This window comes from Mytilus edulis, chromosome 2, assembly GCF_963676685.1.
Source record: "Mytilus edulis chromosome 2, xbMytEdul2.2, whole genome shotgun sequence".
Taxonomy (NCBI): domain Eukaryota; kingdom Metazoa; phylum Mollusca; class Bivalvia; order Mytilida; family Mytilidae; genus Mytilus; species Mytilus edulis.
In genome coordinates this window covers 103258535-103276644 of record NC_092345.1, presented here as the reverse complement: position 1 = coordinate 103276644, position 18110 = coordinate 103258535, and the positions used below count along the sequence as shown (strand labels likewise).

The 18110-nt window shown below is 35.0% G+C and overlaps 2 protein-coding genes across 2 annotated transcripts in view; both read right to left on the bottom strand.

Moving 5' to 3' along the window:
• Positions 1 to 44: 44 nt before the first annotated feature.
• On the bottom strand, positions 45 to 12233 carry LOC139511139 (neurogenic locus Notch protein-like). Its single transcript, XM_071297713.1, has 6 exons — positions 5500 to 12233; positions 4871 to 5024; positions 4135 to 4303; positions 2486 to 2580; positions 1688 to 1803; positions 45 to 306 (listed from the first exon to the last, which is right to left on the bottom strand). Exons 1-5 carry the CDS (start codon positions 12221 to 12223, stop codon positions 1689 to 1691), a joined length of 7257 nt encoding a protein of 2418 aa, XP_071153814.1. The 5' UTR covers positions 12224 to 12233; the 3' UTR covers positions 45 to 306; position 1688.
• Positions 12234 to 16884: 4651 nt separating this feature from the next.
• LOC139511138 (uncharacterized) overlaps positions 16885 to 18110 on the bottom strand; it is a 38309-nt gene continuing 37083 nt past the window's right edge. The window contains exon 6 of the mRNA XM_071297711.1: positions 16885 to 16919. Within this exon, the coding sequence (XP_071153812.1) occupies positions 16885 to 16919 (35 nt within the window). The remainder of the gene's footprint in view (positions 16920 to 18110) is intronic.

The window sequence follows — 18110 nt, the reverse complement described above, 5'->3', positions numbered from 1 at the left end:
AGTGCACAATTACACAAACATTTAAACTTATCTATACAACCATATTTCGTTTCAAAATTTTTATTTAAAAAAAAGATTAATAAAGTTACTATTGGGTCGTTACAAAAAGTAATAATGCACATGGAAAATAATATGGTACATAATTAAATTCAAATAAAAAATTATATCTATACGCATAGTAGATTCATGAAAAATAAAGGAAAGTTATTTTAATCAAAGTTTGTAAATTTTGTTCCTCCGTTTTGTTGATTATCTAATTCGTACTCGCAGTCATCTAGTATTCTAATATCATACGATCTTCTTTTGCTGTAAAACATAACATGGAAATAATTAGGCCCTGTAGAAAAAAAAAACATTGTATGCTATAAGTTTTCCGTAATTCAGAAATTCTTGCTGGTAGTTATTCTAAATAGTGACATCAGAGTTGGGTTGAAACTAATATAAATATGCAATAGAATTTCCCAAAACTTCGAGAAAAATGTGATTTTTTTTATTGAAAAATTTATTGAAAAACATATTTATTATAGTGAGTATCAAGTACTATATACAAACATACGGATTTCAAATTTGAACAGATTTAAATAAAATGATTAAAATGATTTTCTGAACATAAGATAAACTTATTTTTATAACATTTTTTGGGTTCAACATCTATACCAAATGCTTTTAGAGATGAAAAACTGGTATTGAAGCGCTTTTGTGTTCACCCCCTACAACACTAGTGTAAAATTCAATTGATTTGGTTTGAAACAGTACAAAGTTTGATTTTAACGCAAATTGAAAACATTTGTGCGTACATAAAGTTATCTCACTTGGAAAATTGGTCAGTCATTCAGTTTATTTCTTAAGAGTTTCTTAAAAAGTAAGATTTATTTTTTAAGCAATAATCATTGCATTCCAACGAATAAAATATCTAATTTTTCATTTTCCCCCCTCAGTATTGACTCACTTGCCGACAAAGATTATCTGAGATGCCCCATATCTCTCTCCACAGTCCCAAAACATGTTCACTTGTATATGCACAATTTATTAGCGTGTATATTTTCTGTTTTAAGTATTAACTGATGTAATTTTTAATTTTCATATGAATTTTATTTATTAGTTGAACATCATGTAACCGACTTTTAAGAGGTGAACATTTCGTTATCTTCGGTGACATTAGCTAAGAAAACAAAAAAGTTATTAATTGGTGATGAATTTAGATAAGATCTCAAATATTTTTATCTCTACGTATATATACTATCGACATAGTTTACATCTTGTATTTACAGTTAGATAGTTATTATCCACCTTCACAAATTGAGAACAATTCTATAGTAAATAGATATAAGAAGATTTGGTGCGAGAGCCAATGAGATATCTCCATCCAAATCACAGTTTGTAAAAGTAAACCATTATAGGTCTTATTGGCAATCATACCGTTTCTTCTTTTTATATATACATTATAGGTCAACAGTAACTCTAAAACAAATAATTTTACTTATAAACTAAATTAAAATACGAGGAAATAACCCAAAAATATATTTCTCTTATATATCTAATATGTATGAATTTTGTATATGTGTCTCTTTCTATGTTAACACAAATCAAAATATGTACGTATAACTTTGTTAGAATTATTAAAAAATATTACCCCAAATTCTACGCCACTTTGAAAAACTATTTGAAAATTCTACTTAAATCTTACATTATAATTTTTCAGAGTACGTGAATGTTCCAGAAGGAGATATGTCATTTTGGCTGTAATTATTTTGGCCAACAAGCACCATATCATCTAATACGTCTGTCGTACTGTTATGTTTCCTGCAAACAATGGAAAACTTTACTTTCAGTTACTCGTTATTAAAACTCAATTAAAATTGTGATGAAATTGTGAAAAGAAGGGATTTAGACAATATGCATATTTTTTATGGAAAACAAACCCTTCAAATTGAGCTAGCAAGAATTGATTTAAACATGATTTAAAAAATAAATTAAAAAAAATGCGATGAATAAAATGAAACAATAAGGTCTGAAAGCTATTAACAGTTGTGTTAAAGAAAATAATGCAGCATTGTCGTAAAATCCAAGTGGGATGAAAGTTCCTTCGAAACACATGTGAATTGATTTCTTTGATAGCACAATCAAAATCGAAAGTAAAATATTCCATTCTTGCATAACTATACTCAAAGGAAAAAAAATATGATCTTCCTACATTTTCGAAGCATATCCCTACTCAAGACTTTGTAGTAGTTTTTAGTCAATCAGTTAGCTACGAAAGACTCGCAGCTGTTCAGGTCATTTTCAGGCAATAACAGTTTAAAATGATAAAGCAATTTTTTTTTTAATTTGCACAATTGAAAATTGAATTTATTATCCCCGATACACTACAATGATCTATAGTTGTTAATTTTTGTGTCATTTGGTCTCTTGTGGAGAGTTGTTTCGCCATCTTCTTTTAATACTCACTACGATCATTATATGATAAGTTTACATTTTTTCTTACGTGAAATATTTCTTTGCTACAATGAAGGCGACAATAACTACAGATGCTCCCACAAGGACACCAACAAGTATCTGCCAATTCGACGACGCCCACGACTGCAAAAAGACATTCAGTGTTAATGAATTATATATTATCAGAAAGTTATATGTTTAATGCCTGAAATATAATTAATCACAAACTGGAGTACTGTAACATACCCTCCAAGCGAGTCTAGTTAACAAGTATCGTGCAGACATGGCTATCACCAGAAGTCCATTACTTTCCTGCTTTAAAGTATCGTGCAGACATAGCTATCACCGGAAGTCCATTACTAGCCTGCTTGTGTACGTTATATTGAACATTACATACATTGATTATAGGCTATGTAGACATTATGACAATATGTATATGGTGTCGTTGTGTAGAATTATTATTATTGCAATACAATATGAGAGATAATTATAGAATAAGACAATCAACTTTAAACAAATTAAAATACAAAACAGAAAAAGTATATTAAGATAACCTATTTTGGAATTCCTTTGTCGTCACAAAACTGTGCAGATGTGCCGTGTTAAAATAGTCATGATTCAGATTTGAGTTGTTTCGGGCTTTCAACAGTTTGTAAAGTGTGTCGGATTCCTTAATATTTTGGCCTTGACAATCAAATTTGAGTAAATGTTTGTCAAAATGTGTATGCAGGAAATAGTACCATGTCTTGAACAACATTTTCTTGACATTATAGGATTATAAATTGAACTCCCGTTACTTTACCTTGTCTGACGTCTGTGGCTGGTCTCTGTTTACTTTACCTTGTCTGACGTCTGTGACTTGGTCTCTGTTTACTTTACCTTGTCTGACGTCTGTGGCTTGGTCTCTGTTTACTTTACCTTGTCTGAAGTCTGTGGCTTGGTCTCTGTTTACTTTACCTTGTCTGAAGTCTGTGGCTTGGTCTCTGTTTACTTTACCTTGTCTGAAGTCTGTGGCTTGGTCTCTGTTTACTTTACCTTGTATGACGTCTGTGGCTTGGTCTCTGTTTACTTTACCTTGTCTGACGTCTGTGGCTTGGTCTCTGTTTACTTTACCTTGTCTGAAGTCTGTGGCTTGGTCTCTGTTTACTTTACCTTGTCTGACGTCTGTGGCTTGGTCTCTGTTTACATTACCTTGTCTGACGTCTGTGGCTTGGTCTCTGTTTACTTTACCTTGTCTGACGTCTGTGGCTTGGTCTCTGTTTACTTTACCTTGTCTGACGTCTGTGGCTTGGTCTCTGTTTACTTTACCTTGTCTGACGTCTGTGGCTTCGTCTCTGTTTACTTTATCTTGTCTGACGTCTGTGGCTTGGTCTCTGTTTACTTTACCTTGTCTGACGTCTGTGGCTTGGTCTCTGTTTACTTTACCTTGTCTGACGTCTGTGGCTTGGTCTCTGTTTACTTTACCTTGTCTGACGTCTGTGGCTTGGTCTCTGTTTACTTTACCTTGTCTGACATCTGTGGCTTGGTCTCTGTTTACTTTACCTTGTCTGAAGTCTGTGGCTTGGTCTCTGTTTACTTTACCTTGTCTGACGTCTGTGGCTTGGTCTCTGTTTACTTTACCTTGTCTGAAGTCTGTGGCTTGGTCTCTGTTTACTTTACCTTGTCTGACGTCTGTGGCTTGGTCTCTGTTTACTTTACCTTGTCTGACGTCTGTGGCTTGGTCTCTGTTTTCTTAGTGATCATTGGAAGAGGGAAAGTGGCTTGTAAATCTTTCTCGGAGATATTTTTGAATTTGTCGTTTAACATTTCTGTTGTTAAATATGTTCGATCACATTTCACTCTCACAGATACGCTTGTTGTCTTGTCACTGAAAAATATGTTTTAAATATGTATTAAAAGGACGCATGTGTTCAATACATCTATAAAAAATGTTCAATAAATGTATAAAAATAAAATGCACAGTTCATGTATATAATGAAAACTATATTTAGTTCATACCATTTCGTCTTAATTTGATAAAAAAAACAACAAAAAAAAACATGTTCAAGCCAAGTAGAATACGAAAAAAATATATTCACTACATGTATAAAAACGGAAATATTGATTATTTCTTTTTACAAAATATGTTCAAAACATGCGTAGAAAGAAATAAAAACCTTGTTAATTTCATTTTATTTATATTTAATAACATTATCTCATTGAGGTAGCAAGGATTTGTTTTTCATACGGAGAACAGTAAGATAACAGGAATTTTAATTTGATTTTAGCTATCCAAGATTTTCTGCTACAGATGATCACTCTCGGTAATTGACAAAGAAATAAAATGAAAGAGCTTTTCCAAATTATTCCAAATTAATTCATATTACCGAAGTTTTTTTTTGGAAATTCATTAACAGAAAATGATATCGAACAAAGAGCAATCATCAACACATACCTCATATCCTCTTGTTTGTTCAGGTATTCCACTTCTACTTTCTTACAGCTTTTATCCTGTAAAAGGTTTGTTATCCCTATCAAAATTTCATTCATGGTTTGTCCATGGGCATTGCCATTTACAACTCCTTTGAACTGCAGCGTTGCATGAACGCCTGGAAAATAAATCTTTGACATACACAAAGGGTACCATCATCTGAAAAAGCTTAAGTTATGACCATTAAACGACGAGGTCCATGATTGTAACGGTAAAACCCCCAAACTATGTAAACATTGGTGTGAACGGGTAAATGGTATAGGAAAAACTTGCTGAGAACTTAATAATGTCATGAAATGAAAAAAATATTCTTGCCCTGCATTTAAAATAAGAATTAAAAGAGGAAAGGAATTCAGTTTGTATTTCTTTCTTTTTATTAAAATGCTGATTCTTCATTTCACAATTAAGCAAATTTTCAGCTCTATGAATTATGATTATGTCAATATTTCCAGTATTTATTTTTTCGTCCAAACATTTAGCCTTACTTTTAACTAAATTTCATCTAATTATATAATATGATGACGAACAAAGTTTAATTTGCATTTAATCTTATTATGCAAGAATATATTATTATTTTTTCTTAACAAACTTACCAACTTTTTTTGTTGCATCTGGGTTAGCTGTAAACGGTGTCGATTTCAGTTTTCCTTGAGTTGTCGTGGATTGGATTTCTGTAAGAACTTTTGCTGAAGTTGTATGCAGAATATTTATAGATGTCGATGGAATCGTCGTAGAAGACATTGTAGACGAATGTGTGGTACCAGTTGTTGGTTGACTTGTAGAATGCACAATTGTGGTGGATTCCTTCACACGACCACTAATTGCAGGGGAAAGATTTGTCGAGGGCCTGGCTCGGGTTGTTGGTTGGTTTGTAGTAAGTATATTTGTGGTAGATTCTTCTACAGAACTGCTACTTGAGGTAGACAGATTAGTAATTTTCCTTAAACCTGTTGTTGGTTGACTTGTGGAATGTTCATCTGTGGTGGATTCTTGAACACGATCTTTACTTGTCGTAAGTGTTGTTGGTTGACTTGTGACTATTGTACTCTGACTGGTCGGATTTTTTGTTGGTTGACTTGTGGTTGTTGTACTCTGACTGGTTGGAATTGTTGTTGGTTGACTCTTGATAGTACTCTGACTGGTCGTAATTGTCCGTTCACTCGTAATTGTTGTACTCTTACTCGTCGTAATTTTTGTTGGTTGACTTGTAATTGGTGTACTCTTACTTGTACTAGTTATTGGTTGATCTGTGATTGTTGTACTCTTACTTGTTGTAGTTATCGGTTGACTTGTGATTGTTGTACTCCTACTTGTCGTTACTATTGTTGGTTGACTTGTGATTGTTGAACGTGTAGTGGATTGTTGTTGAGTTGTACTTTCTACTGGTTGTTTTGTTTTCGAAGACGGAACCAAAGCCATTGTTGTAGTTTTAAATGCTGACGTTGCACTGGTAGTGGTTTGTTTTGTAGTAGATACAAAAGTAGTACGTACGTTTTCACATTTTGTTCCAAAATATTCTTGTTTACAGGAGCAAGACGGACCTTGTGTTGTATTTGTACATGTACCTTCGTTTACACAAGGATTTAGCAGGCAGTAATCTTTGATCTGACATCGATCTCCTGTCCAGGTATCATTGCAAGAACAATCAAATGAATTTTCATTCTCATTACAACTACCATGACCATTACAAGTGTTCTGATGGCATCCCATTTCATGTTCGCAAAACGTTCCACTCCATCCAGCTAAACATGTACATGCATATCCTATTTTATTATTAACACATTTTTCACTATTTTTACACTTATTTGAAATGCAATAATCTTTATCTGAACATCGAGATCCAGTCCAACCACTGGTACATGTACACGTAGGGTAACCATTTTTTACTAAACAATGTCCATTATTTTGACATGTACTAGTATGACATTTTACCTCAGTAAGACATGTTGTACCACTCCAACCATCACTACAATGACATCTGAAATTATTTCCTGAATTACTACATGTTCCCAAATTTTTACATGGACTACTGGCACAATGATCAATATCAGTGCATGTTTTCCCCATCCATCCCTGGGTGCAATGACATAAGAAGTTATTTCCATCATTTGTGCAAGAACCTCGATGTTGACATGGATGACTGGAACAATGATCTACATCGGAACAGAACTCACCCCGCCAGCCTTTACTACAGGTACACACAGGTTTATTCTGATTGTTTATACATGTTCCATGGTTGTTACAAGTATTGGTATGGCATTCTATTTCTGTTTCGCATGTTGCTCCATTCCAACCAGTAGAACATTGACATCTGAAACTATTTGCCGTATTGCTACATTGTCCCAAATTTTTACAAGGAGTAGTTGAACAATGATCAGTATCAGTGCATGTTTTACCAATCCAACCTTTAGTGCAATAACACGAAAAAGTGTTTCCATTATTTGTACAAGTACCTTGATGTTTACAGGGATGACTGGAACAATGATCTACTGTATCACATGATAAACCACGCCATCCCGTATTACAGCTACAAACAGGTTTATTATTCCCGATATGACATCTACCATTACGATGACAGGTATTAGTATGACATTTTGTCTCCGTTAGACATGTTGTACCACTCCAACCATCAATACATTGACATGTGTAGCTTTTTCCTGAATTTCTGCATTGACCAGAATTTTTACACGGATTATTAGAACAATGATCAACCGTAGTGCATGTTGTCCCTATCCAACCCTTAGTACAATTACAAGAGTAAGAGTTTCCATTATTTGTACAAGTACCTTGATGTTGACATGGATGACTAGAACAATGATCTACTGTATCACATGTACCACCACGCCATCCCGTACTACAGGTACACACAGGTATATTATTCCCAACATGACATCCACCATGACCGTGACAGGTATGAGTATGACATTTTGTTTCTGTTAAACATGTTGTACCACTCCAACCATCAGAACAATGACACGTGAATCTATTTTTTGTGTTACTGCATTGACCAGAATTTTTACACGGATTACCAGCACAATGATCAGCAGTACTACATGTTGAGCCAATCCATCCTTTAGTACAATTACAAGAGAAAGTGTTTCCTTTATTTGTACAAGTACCTTGATGTTGACAGGGATGCCTGGAACAATGATCTACTGTTTCACATGTATCACCACGCCATCCTGTATAACAGGTACACACAGGTATATTATTCCTGACATGACATTCACCATGACCATGACATGTGCTTGTATGACATTTTGTTTCTGTCTGGCATATTGATCCTCTCCAACCATCAACACATTGACATGCGTAACTTTTTCCGGAATTTCTGCATTTACCCGAATTTTTACACGGATTATTAGCACAATGATCAATCGAAGTACATGTTGTCCCTATCCAACCCTTAGTACAATTACAAGAGTAAGAATTTCCTTTATTTAAACAAGTACCTTGATGTTGACATGGATGACTGGAACAGTGATCTACTGTATCACATTTAACACCACGCCATCCTGTACTACAGGTACACACAGGTGTATTATTCCTGACATGACATACACCATGACCCTGACATGTGATAGTATGACATTTTATTTCTGTTAAACATGTTGTACCACTCCAACCATCTGAACAATGACACGTGAATCCATTTTGTGTGTTAGTGCATTTTCTAGAATTTTTACACGGATTATTAGAACAATAATCAACAGTAATGCAAGTAGAGCCAATCCATCCTTTAGTACAATTACAAGAATATGCATTTCCTTTGTTTGTACACGTACCATGGTTTTGACAGGGATGACTGGAACAATGATCTACTGAATCACATGTAGCACCACGCCATCCTGTACTACAGCTACACACAGGTTTATTATTCCTGACTTGACAACTCCCATGACCCTGACATGTTTTAGTATGACATTTTGTCTCTGTAAGACAAGTTGTTCCACTCCAACCATCAGAACACTGACACGTGAAACCATTCCTTGAGTTGCCACATTTTCCAGAATTTTTACACGGATTATTAGAACAATGATCAACAGTAATACAAGTAGAGCCAATCCATCCTTTAGTACACTTACAAGAGTATGCATTTCCTTTGTTTGTACACGTACCATGGTTTTGACAGGGATGACTGGAACAATGATCTACTGAATCACATGTAGCACCACGCCATCCTGTACTACAGCTACACATAGGTTTATTATTCCTGACACGACATACACCATGACCCTGGCATGTTTTAGTATGACATTTTGTCTCTGTAAGACAAGTTGTTCCACTCCAACCATCAGAACACTGACACGTGAAACCATTCCTTGAGTTGCCACATTTTCCAGAATTTTTACACGGATTATTAGAACAATGATCAACAGTAATACAAGTAGAGCCAATCCATCCTTTAGTACAATTACAAGAGTATGCATTTCCTTTGTTTGTACAAGTACCATGGTTTTGACAGGGATGACTGGAACAATGATCTACTGAATCACATGTAGCACCACGCCATCCTGTACTACAGCTACACATAGGTTTATTATTCCTGACTAGACAACTGCCATGACCATGACATGTTTTAGTATGACATTTTGTCTCTGTAAGACAAGTTGTTCCACTCCAACCATCAGAACACTGACACGTGAAACCATTCCTTGAGTTGCCACATTTTCCAGAATTTTTACACGGATTATTAGAACAATGATCAACAGTAATACAAGTAGAGCCAATCCATCCTTTAGTACAATTACAAGAGTATGCATTTCCTTTGTTTGTACAAGTACCATGGTTTTGACAGGGATGACTGGAACAATGATCTACTGAATCACATGTAGCACCATGCCATCCTGTAATACAGCTACACACAGGTTTATTATTCTTGACTTGACAACTCCCATGACCCTGACATGTTTTAGTATGACATTTTGTCTCTGTAAGACAAGTTGTTCCACTCCAACCATCAGAACACTGACACGTGAAACCATTCCTTGAGTTGCCACATTTTCCAGAATTTTTACACGGATTATTAGAACAATGATCAACAGTAATACAAGTAGAGCCAATCCATCCTTTAGTACAATTACAAGAGTATGCATTTCCTTTGTTTGTACACGTACCATGGTTTTGACAGGGATGACTGGAACAATGATCTACTGATTCACATGTAGCGCCACGCCACCCTGGACTACAGCTACACATAGGTTTATTATTCCTGACACGACATACACCATGACCATGACATGTATTAGTATGACATTTTGTCTCTGTTAGACATGTTGTACCACCCCAGCCATCAGAACAATGACACATGAACCCGTGTCTTGAGTTATTACATTTCCCCGAATTTTTACACGGATTATTAGAACAATGGTCAGTAGTAGTACATGTATTACCTCTCCATCCTTTAGTACAATTACACGAAAAAGTGTTTCCATTATTTCTGCAAGTACCTTGATGTTGACATGGATGACTGGAACAATGATCTATTGTATCACACGTATCACCACGCCATCCTTTACTACATGTACACACAGGTTTATTATTACTGACTGCACATCTACCATGACCATGACATGTATTCGCATGACATTGTGTTTCCAAAAGACAAGTTGGTCCAGACCAACCATTTGTACACCTACATTGATAATTTCTTGCACTGTTCAGACAATGACCCCCGTTTTTGCATGGACTAGATACACAGTGATTTATCTGTTCACATCTCTGACCCATGAATCTATTTAGACAATGACATACGTATGAAGATTTGTTGTTAGTACAATTACCTGCATTTAAGCAAGGGGAACTTGCACAAAAATCTTTCTGTTCACATGTCTGTCCAAGATATCCAGATAAACAAGCGCAGGAAAACCCGCTTCCTTTGTTTGTACAATGTGCATTATTAAGACATGGATGGCTTGAACAGTGATCTAAAACTTCGCATGTATTTCCAATCCATCCTGGTTTACATTTACACAAGAATTTACCTCCCTTATTCAAGCATTCCGCTTTATTTTTACATGGATTAGAGAAACAGTAATTTTTCGTTTGACAATTTTGTCCAGTCCAGCTAGTGTGACAGGCACATGTGTACGATGTACCATTATTTGAACATATTGCACCATTTTTGCAGGGTCGACTTGAACAATAATCCCTTTTATCACAAGTAGTACCCATCCACCCATTAGAACAAGAACAAGAAAATGTTCTTCTACTGACTGTACATGTGCTGTTATGATTACAAGGTGAACTGGCACATTGATCCTTTTTGTCACATTGTTTGCCTACCCATGGCGATGTACATGTACAAGTGAATGTCTGTCCCTTGTTTGCGCATGTGCCTTTGTTATGACATGGAGTACTAGAACAATAATTCCACTGCTCACAATTTTTTCCGGTATATGCATTACGACATTTACACGAATAAGAGTTTCCTATATTGGCACAAGATCCGTAATGCTGACAAGGTTTTCCCGAACAGAAATCTGGACTGCTACAATTCTTCCCAGTCCATCCTTTCGTACACACACATGAGTATGTATTAGCTCCATTTGAACATGTACTATTATGCTGACATGGAGAACCGGAACAGTAATTTCTAGTACTACAGTTTTTCCCGGTCCAGTCAGAAGGACACTTACACTGGTAAGTATGTCCGTGATTTTGACACCGACTTCCATGCTGACATGGGTTAGTGGAACAGTAGTCCTGAACATCACATTTTGTACTTGTCCAGCCTTTGCTGCATGCACAAGAAAATGAAGTCCGCTCATTTGTGCAGTGACCATGCACACATGGCGATATTGAGCAATACTCACGATTTTCACAATTATTACCAGTCCACTGCGTGGTGCAATTACATGTATGTCCTGTTGCATTATTGTTACATTTCCCTTGATTCTTACATGGATTTCGGCTGCAGTGATTAATTTGAGAACAGTCAATTCCAGTCCAAGCTCCATTACACAAACATTTTCCGTGGCTACATCTTCCCCTTCCATTACAGTTTTTAGGGCAATGCTGAATTGTTATATGTTTCGTTGTAGATGTGGCCTGGTATTTTGTTGATTTCTGATGAGGACTAATTTCACATCTCGTTCCTGAATACCCAGATATGCATTTACATGAAATAGTATTACTGCTTCCAGGTTTACATGTAGCTCCATTTTTGCAGGGATGACTATCACATGTCTCTGCTATATCACATTGTTTACCGTAAGTTCCAAGCGGACATGTACAGTGGTAACTACCGACTGTGTTGGTGCAATTTCCAGAATTACATAGATTTGTTGCTGCTATACACTCGTTTAAGTCAGTCATACATAAATGGCTGGTCCATCCTAAAAGAAAATTTTTTAAGTTGTAAAATATACGATAGGTAAAATTGACAGTTGTGCACATTTGTTAATCTAAAGTTGACTTTGGTGTGAATTATGGCTAAGGAAAGCCATGTAAAATCTGGAGACATAGTATTGCACTCTGATTTAGAGCAACATATCTGTTAACGAACCCAAATGTATAGGTAATTTACTTTTAACGTTGTGTTTTGAATGAATGTAGAATTTATATGCAAGAAAATATTATCAGAAAAAAATGAAAAGAAGATGCCAAGAAAGCAATAAATAACGATGACAAACAACACTATGGCGAAAGGAAAGAAGACTAACAAACAACATTTAATAAAATACTTCATAGAAAACATTGATTGAGTAAAAGAACAACACTGAAATATAAGGTAAACTTAGTAGATTGGAATCCACAAGTGACATCTTTCGAGCTGTTTATTTCAGCTGAACATTTGGATATAAGTAACTAGGGGGTACCTTAATAAGAAAACATGATAGGATTGTTGACAGAAATAAATAACCGCAGTAATATTGTTGATAAGTTGATATAAGCAATCATAGGCAGCCGTGCATATATTGCACATAATACGCATATATAAAAATGAGTGAAATTGGACATTAAGCTTAAATCATAGGCAATAGGCTAACACTTTCACATTAAGTATTTGACTTTCCATTTCTATGTAGCAACATTCCAGCAGCGCCTGCATACGGAGTAAATACCTCCCAATTGATACGATATGCACACGCATGTATTTCTTATCATGATTTCCTTGATAGAGAGTTGCTGCTTACAAGGTAGCTATTAAACCAAGTGTTCAAAATGGTAAATTTTACGGACGCCATCACGAATTAGATGATCGTTCTGGCATAACCGTTTCTCAGATAATATCGGATTTGTTTCTTTCGTCGTTACTTCAATCCCCATCTTTTTCATGAAAGTTACCTACCGAATAAGACCATTAACCGGGCTAGTAATAACATGAGCAACACGACGGGTGCCACATGTGGAGCAGAATCTGAACTTTGATGGGGTTCGTGTTGTTCAGTCTTTAGTTTTCTATATTGTTTCTTGTGTACTATTATTTGTCTGTTTGTCTTTTTCATTTTTATCCCTGGCGTTGTCAGTTTATTTTTGATTTATGAGTTGGACTGTTCCTCTGGTATCTTTCGCCCTTCTTTAATGCAATACGTTTAACTTGGGACTTGTTTTTATATTCCGAATACATGTACATTCGTTAAAATATTCTTTATGTTTAATATTTTAAAAATTATATTTAAGAAATTGATATAAATTCATTTTTATTGATCTTTAATTATTCGTATGCAAAGCAGAACTTATTCGTATTTCTCTGTGGTATTGCAAAAATAAACAAGTAAATGTGTCTAATAGAAAAGGGGGAATTGAACATTCGTTCTCAAGTAATTTAAAAAAAATCGTACTAAACTAATCGACCCGTTTTGAACTGGACACAAATAGACAACTGTCAATTCTTAATCTGGATTCTTAGTATGTAAGGGAGAACACATTTCTTTAACCTTTGTTGAATACAAATATGAATCTGGGTTAATAAAGCTTATATACCCAAGGCATAAAAGAGGGACGAAAGATACCAAAGGGACAGTCAAACTCATAAATCTAAAACAAACTGACAACGCCATGGCTAAAAATGAAAAAGACAAACAGAAAAACAATAGTACACATGAAACACCATAGAAAACTAAAGAATAAACAACACGAACCCCATCAAAAACTAGGGGTGATCTCAGGTGCTCCACATGTGGCACCCGTCGTGTTGCTTATGTGATTACAAATCCGGTAAATAGTCTAATTCGGTAGGTCACATTCATGAAAGGGAAGGGGATTGTAGTTACGACGTAAGGAACATATCCGATATCATTTGTGAAACGGTTATTCCATAACGGTCAAGCAACTCGTGATGGCGTCCGTAAAATTTACGAAGGGATGATTTCAACTTCACCATGTGGAACTCTTGGTTTAATAGCTTCCTTGTGAGCAGTAACCCTCTATCAAGAAAATCATGATAGGAAACGCAAGCACGGGAATATCGTATCAATTGGGAGATATATACCCCGTATGCAGGTGCTGCTGGAATGTTGCTACTTAGAAATGGAAAGTTCACAATTGGAAAGCTGAAATCATCTATTTTGTCGTCAAGTTTTGTTTTCAACCGACCCTCATTGTCAATTTCTAGATGTAAGTCAAGATATGAAGCCGACTTAACTGTATCTGTAGTATCCTTTATCTCCAATTCGATGGGATAGATGCGTTCCACATAGTCACCAAATTTTGAATTGTTTAGTGAAAGATATAAGTACAATGATCATTTAGAAATAATAAACTGTTGGCTCCAGAAAAGTAGCGCAGCTATAGACTAAAACAACTAAAAATAGTTTGCATGTTTACCAGTAAAGTTTTTAAAGACTGGTTCCCATAGTTTCTTAGGTAAACAAAAATGATGAGGAAAATTCTGATGTTTTTGTTTTTTCTAAGGATGTCAATTCTGTGAAGATTCACTAATCGAGTATTCGTTTGTTTGAACGAGCGATACTCGAGTACTCGCTCGGTAAATCATTTTCAAAATTGAAACACAATGATACCAATTTTTATTTTGGATTGTTGACTTTTGAACTGGAAATCCTCAACATGATTACCTATGACTAGATAATAGGAAATTTATACCATAATTAATATCTCATTTACTGTATGAACTAATTATATGTAAACTGGCATTAATCTAATCAAGTAATTAATTAATATCTATAGAAAATGATTACTCAAACAATAGTATTTTGGAACTGTAAAACAAACCTACATTAAATGGACGACGCGATTTCTCAACATTGTTAGGTATAACAGTCCCATCGATGAGAATATGTGCTCTGACGGTACAGAGGTTGGGAATGACTAAGATTCGATAAAATAGGAAGAATTTCCGTCCTTGGTATGTTAAGGCTAACTAAGATAGCACTACCGAAAAAGTGTTAATTAAAGGTAAACATAACTGAAAAAGGATAATGATGTAGACGCAATGTGTATAAAAATGACAAATGATAGAGTTAAGAGGTTGATTGAAGGCCTACATGGTGTAGACGCAGAATATAACAGTTAACTCAAAAACTTAAAAATCTAAACAAACAAAAAATGGCGTCCTTTAGTGAAGCACTGTCCGAAAAAAAACCAATAACCTAAAACAAAACAATGACAATCAGTAGAACTGTTCACAAAACACTAAGTTACCTAACAAAGTTCAGAAATCATCTCGTCCCAGAAACAAATTCGTTGCACCCTACTTCAGCCCTCGGGAAAAGTTTAAAGGCATGAGTAAGTTATAATCATCACCCCTTTGTTGACCATTAAATTTGCTATAACCTGAAATTCACACTATCATTTTCTATGTTCAGTGGACCGTTAAATTGGGGTTTCAAATCTTATTTTGGCATTTCTGTTAAAAAGCACATATCATAGGGCAGATTTGTATTTAATTTAAAGTTGATTAAACTTCAACGTCATCAAAAATTACGAACGGACGAACATACGAACGCAGACACAGACCAGAAAACATAATGCTCCTCTATTATCGTAGGTAAAGCATAAAAATGTTGTGAATAAAGTTGCCAGTGTATTTGAAGATGGGTTACGCCTGGAAGATATACAAGTGGTCTCAGCGCACGAAAGAAAACTGCAAATAAAAAGAAGCATGGTGTTGTGGTAGTAAAGTTACAGTCAAGTGCAGAAAAACGTAAAGTGATGGAAAGAAAAGAGAGCGGAAACAGTCTTGAAATTTCCAGGACGTTTTTATTGGAAATGATATACCGAAAGCACAGAGGCTAATAAAATCGGCATGAATAAGCTAGAAATGTGAGACACAAGAGTTTGTATAACATCAAATGATAATCATGTGTTTAAGGAAATAATTCCTGTCGTAGCTGGTAAAAGCGATGTCAATCAAGTAATGGTTCAAAAACAGCAAATAGTAATTCTGAACATGGTAGAAAGGATGTCGTCAGAGGTCGAAATAGTAAAAGAAAAGCGTATTAGGTAAAATGTGGATTTTGGAACTTTAATGGCTTGAATACTGACTGCAAACGGGACAAATATAACCTTTTAATCGACCTTATCACACACTGTTATCTGCATACAGTAAGACTGGCAGAAACACACTTAAGAGGAATTTATTCTATTTGAGTGAATGTATATAAATGGCCATAACCGAAATATTATACACAAACGTGCGAAACGTGGATCGGGTGAAGTTGGTGTTTTAGTCAGAAACGACTTTGCTGATCAGTTTTTAATAGAAATTGTCAAAAGCAGAAAAGATGGAATTATGTGTATTCGATTTACTGAAAAAATAACACGTGAAAATACCAAATTAACTGTGAAAATTAAGTTTGACATACAAAACATACCTTTGGGACTTTTTAGAAAATTTGGACGTTATTTGTGAATTAAACTAATTTTAGACCTTGAAAACTCGAATAAGTCATAAACGATTTAGAATAGATGTATTGTGAATTTTTTAATGTTGTTAAACGGAGATGTCAAGTAAATTTTCGTATAAAACATATATTATGAATGGATTTAATAACAAACGCCGTAGATGCAAAAAGTTAAGGTGGAATGAGGATGTATGAATTAAAGCAACCTGAAATAAAACAAGAACGTTACGTCATGATTATGTACTGAAAATGAAACGGTTTGATAAAGCGTGCCAAATTTCCAATCGCCAATACTGGTATAGTATTCAAGAGGAATTAAGAAATATAGAAGATAATCAAAAGGAATTTTGGAAGAAAATCAGGAAAATTTGAGTAGGAAACAAAAGGCAAAGTATTCCAATAGAAGTAGAAATGATAGATAGTTCAATATGTACCGATCCAAAAATTGCTTTAGATAATTGGGAGTGTAATTTTCCAAATATGTTAAATTCTGGAAATTTATATGAAGCTACCGAAAATTATGCATTATAACTGATGATATTCTTGTTGATAGTGAAATAACGAGTGAAGAAGTTCTCAATGTTTTAAAATTGTCAAAAGCGGGAAAATCTCCTGGTTGTGAAGAATTCCGATCGCTATAAACGCCCTTTCTTTTTAGTCCTGGTATCTATGATTATTTACAACCACTTGGTCGATGCCACTGCTGGGTGAGATTTATTTCCCCGAGGGTATCACAAGCCCAATAGTTAGCACTTTTTGTGCTGACAAGAATTATCGTTGATATTGTTATATTGTTATATTTATAAATAAACTGTTTACAAAATTTAGAATTTTTTAAATACTAAGGCTTTTCTTCCTCAGACATAGATTATCTTTCAATCAGTTTAATTGAGATCTGGAGCTGACATTTCAGTAACTGCTAGTAGTCCTTTGTTAATTTATGTATTATTGTCCTTTTGTTAAGTTTCTTTTGTTACCTATTCTGACATTGGACTCGGACTTCCCTTGTACTGAGTTTGACTATGCGTCGTGTTGTGCTTTGGTTTGTTCTTCATTGACTAGAGGTATAGGGGGAGAATTGAGATGTTAAAAACATATTTAACCCCGCCGCATTTCAGGAGCCCCTGGCTTTTGTGAGTCTTGTATGATTTTAATTTTAATTTCTTGTGTATAACTCGGAGTTTAGTATGAAGTCCATTATCACTGAACTAGTAACATATTTGTAAGGGGCCAACCGAAGGACCCCTCCAGGTGTGGGAGTTTCTAGCTGCATTGAAGACCTATTGGCGGGCTGTATGGTCGGGTTGTTGTCTCATTTCCCATTTCCATTCTCAATTTTATATGGCACCAAAAATCAAGATCAATTAAACCGTATTCTAGATTTTAAAGTATTATAA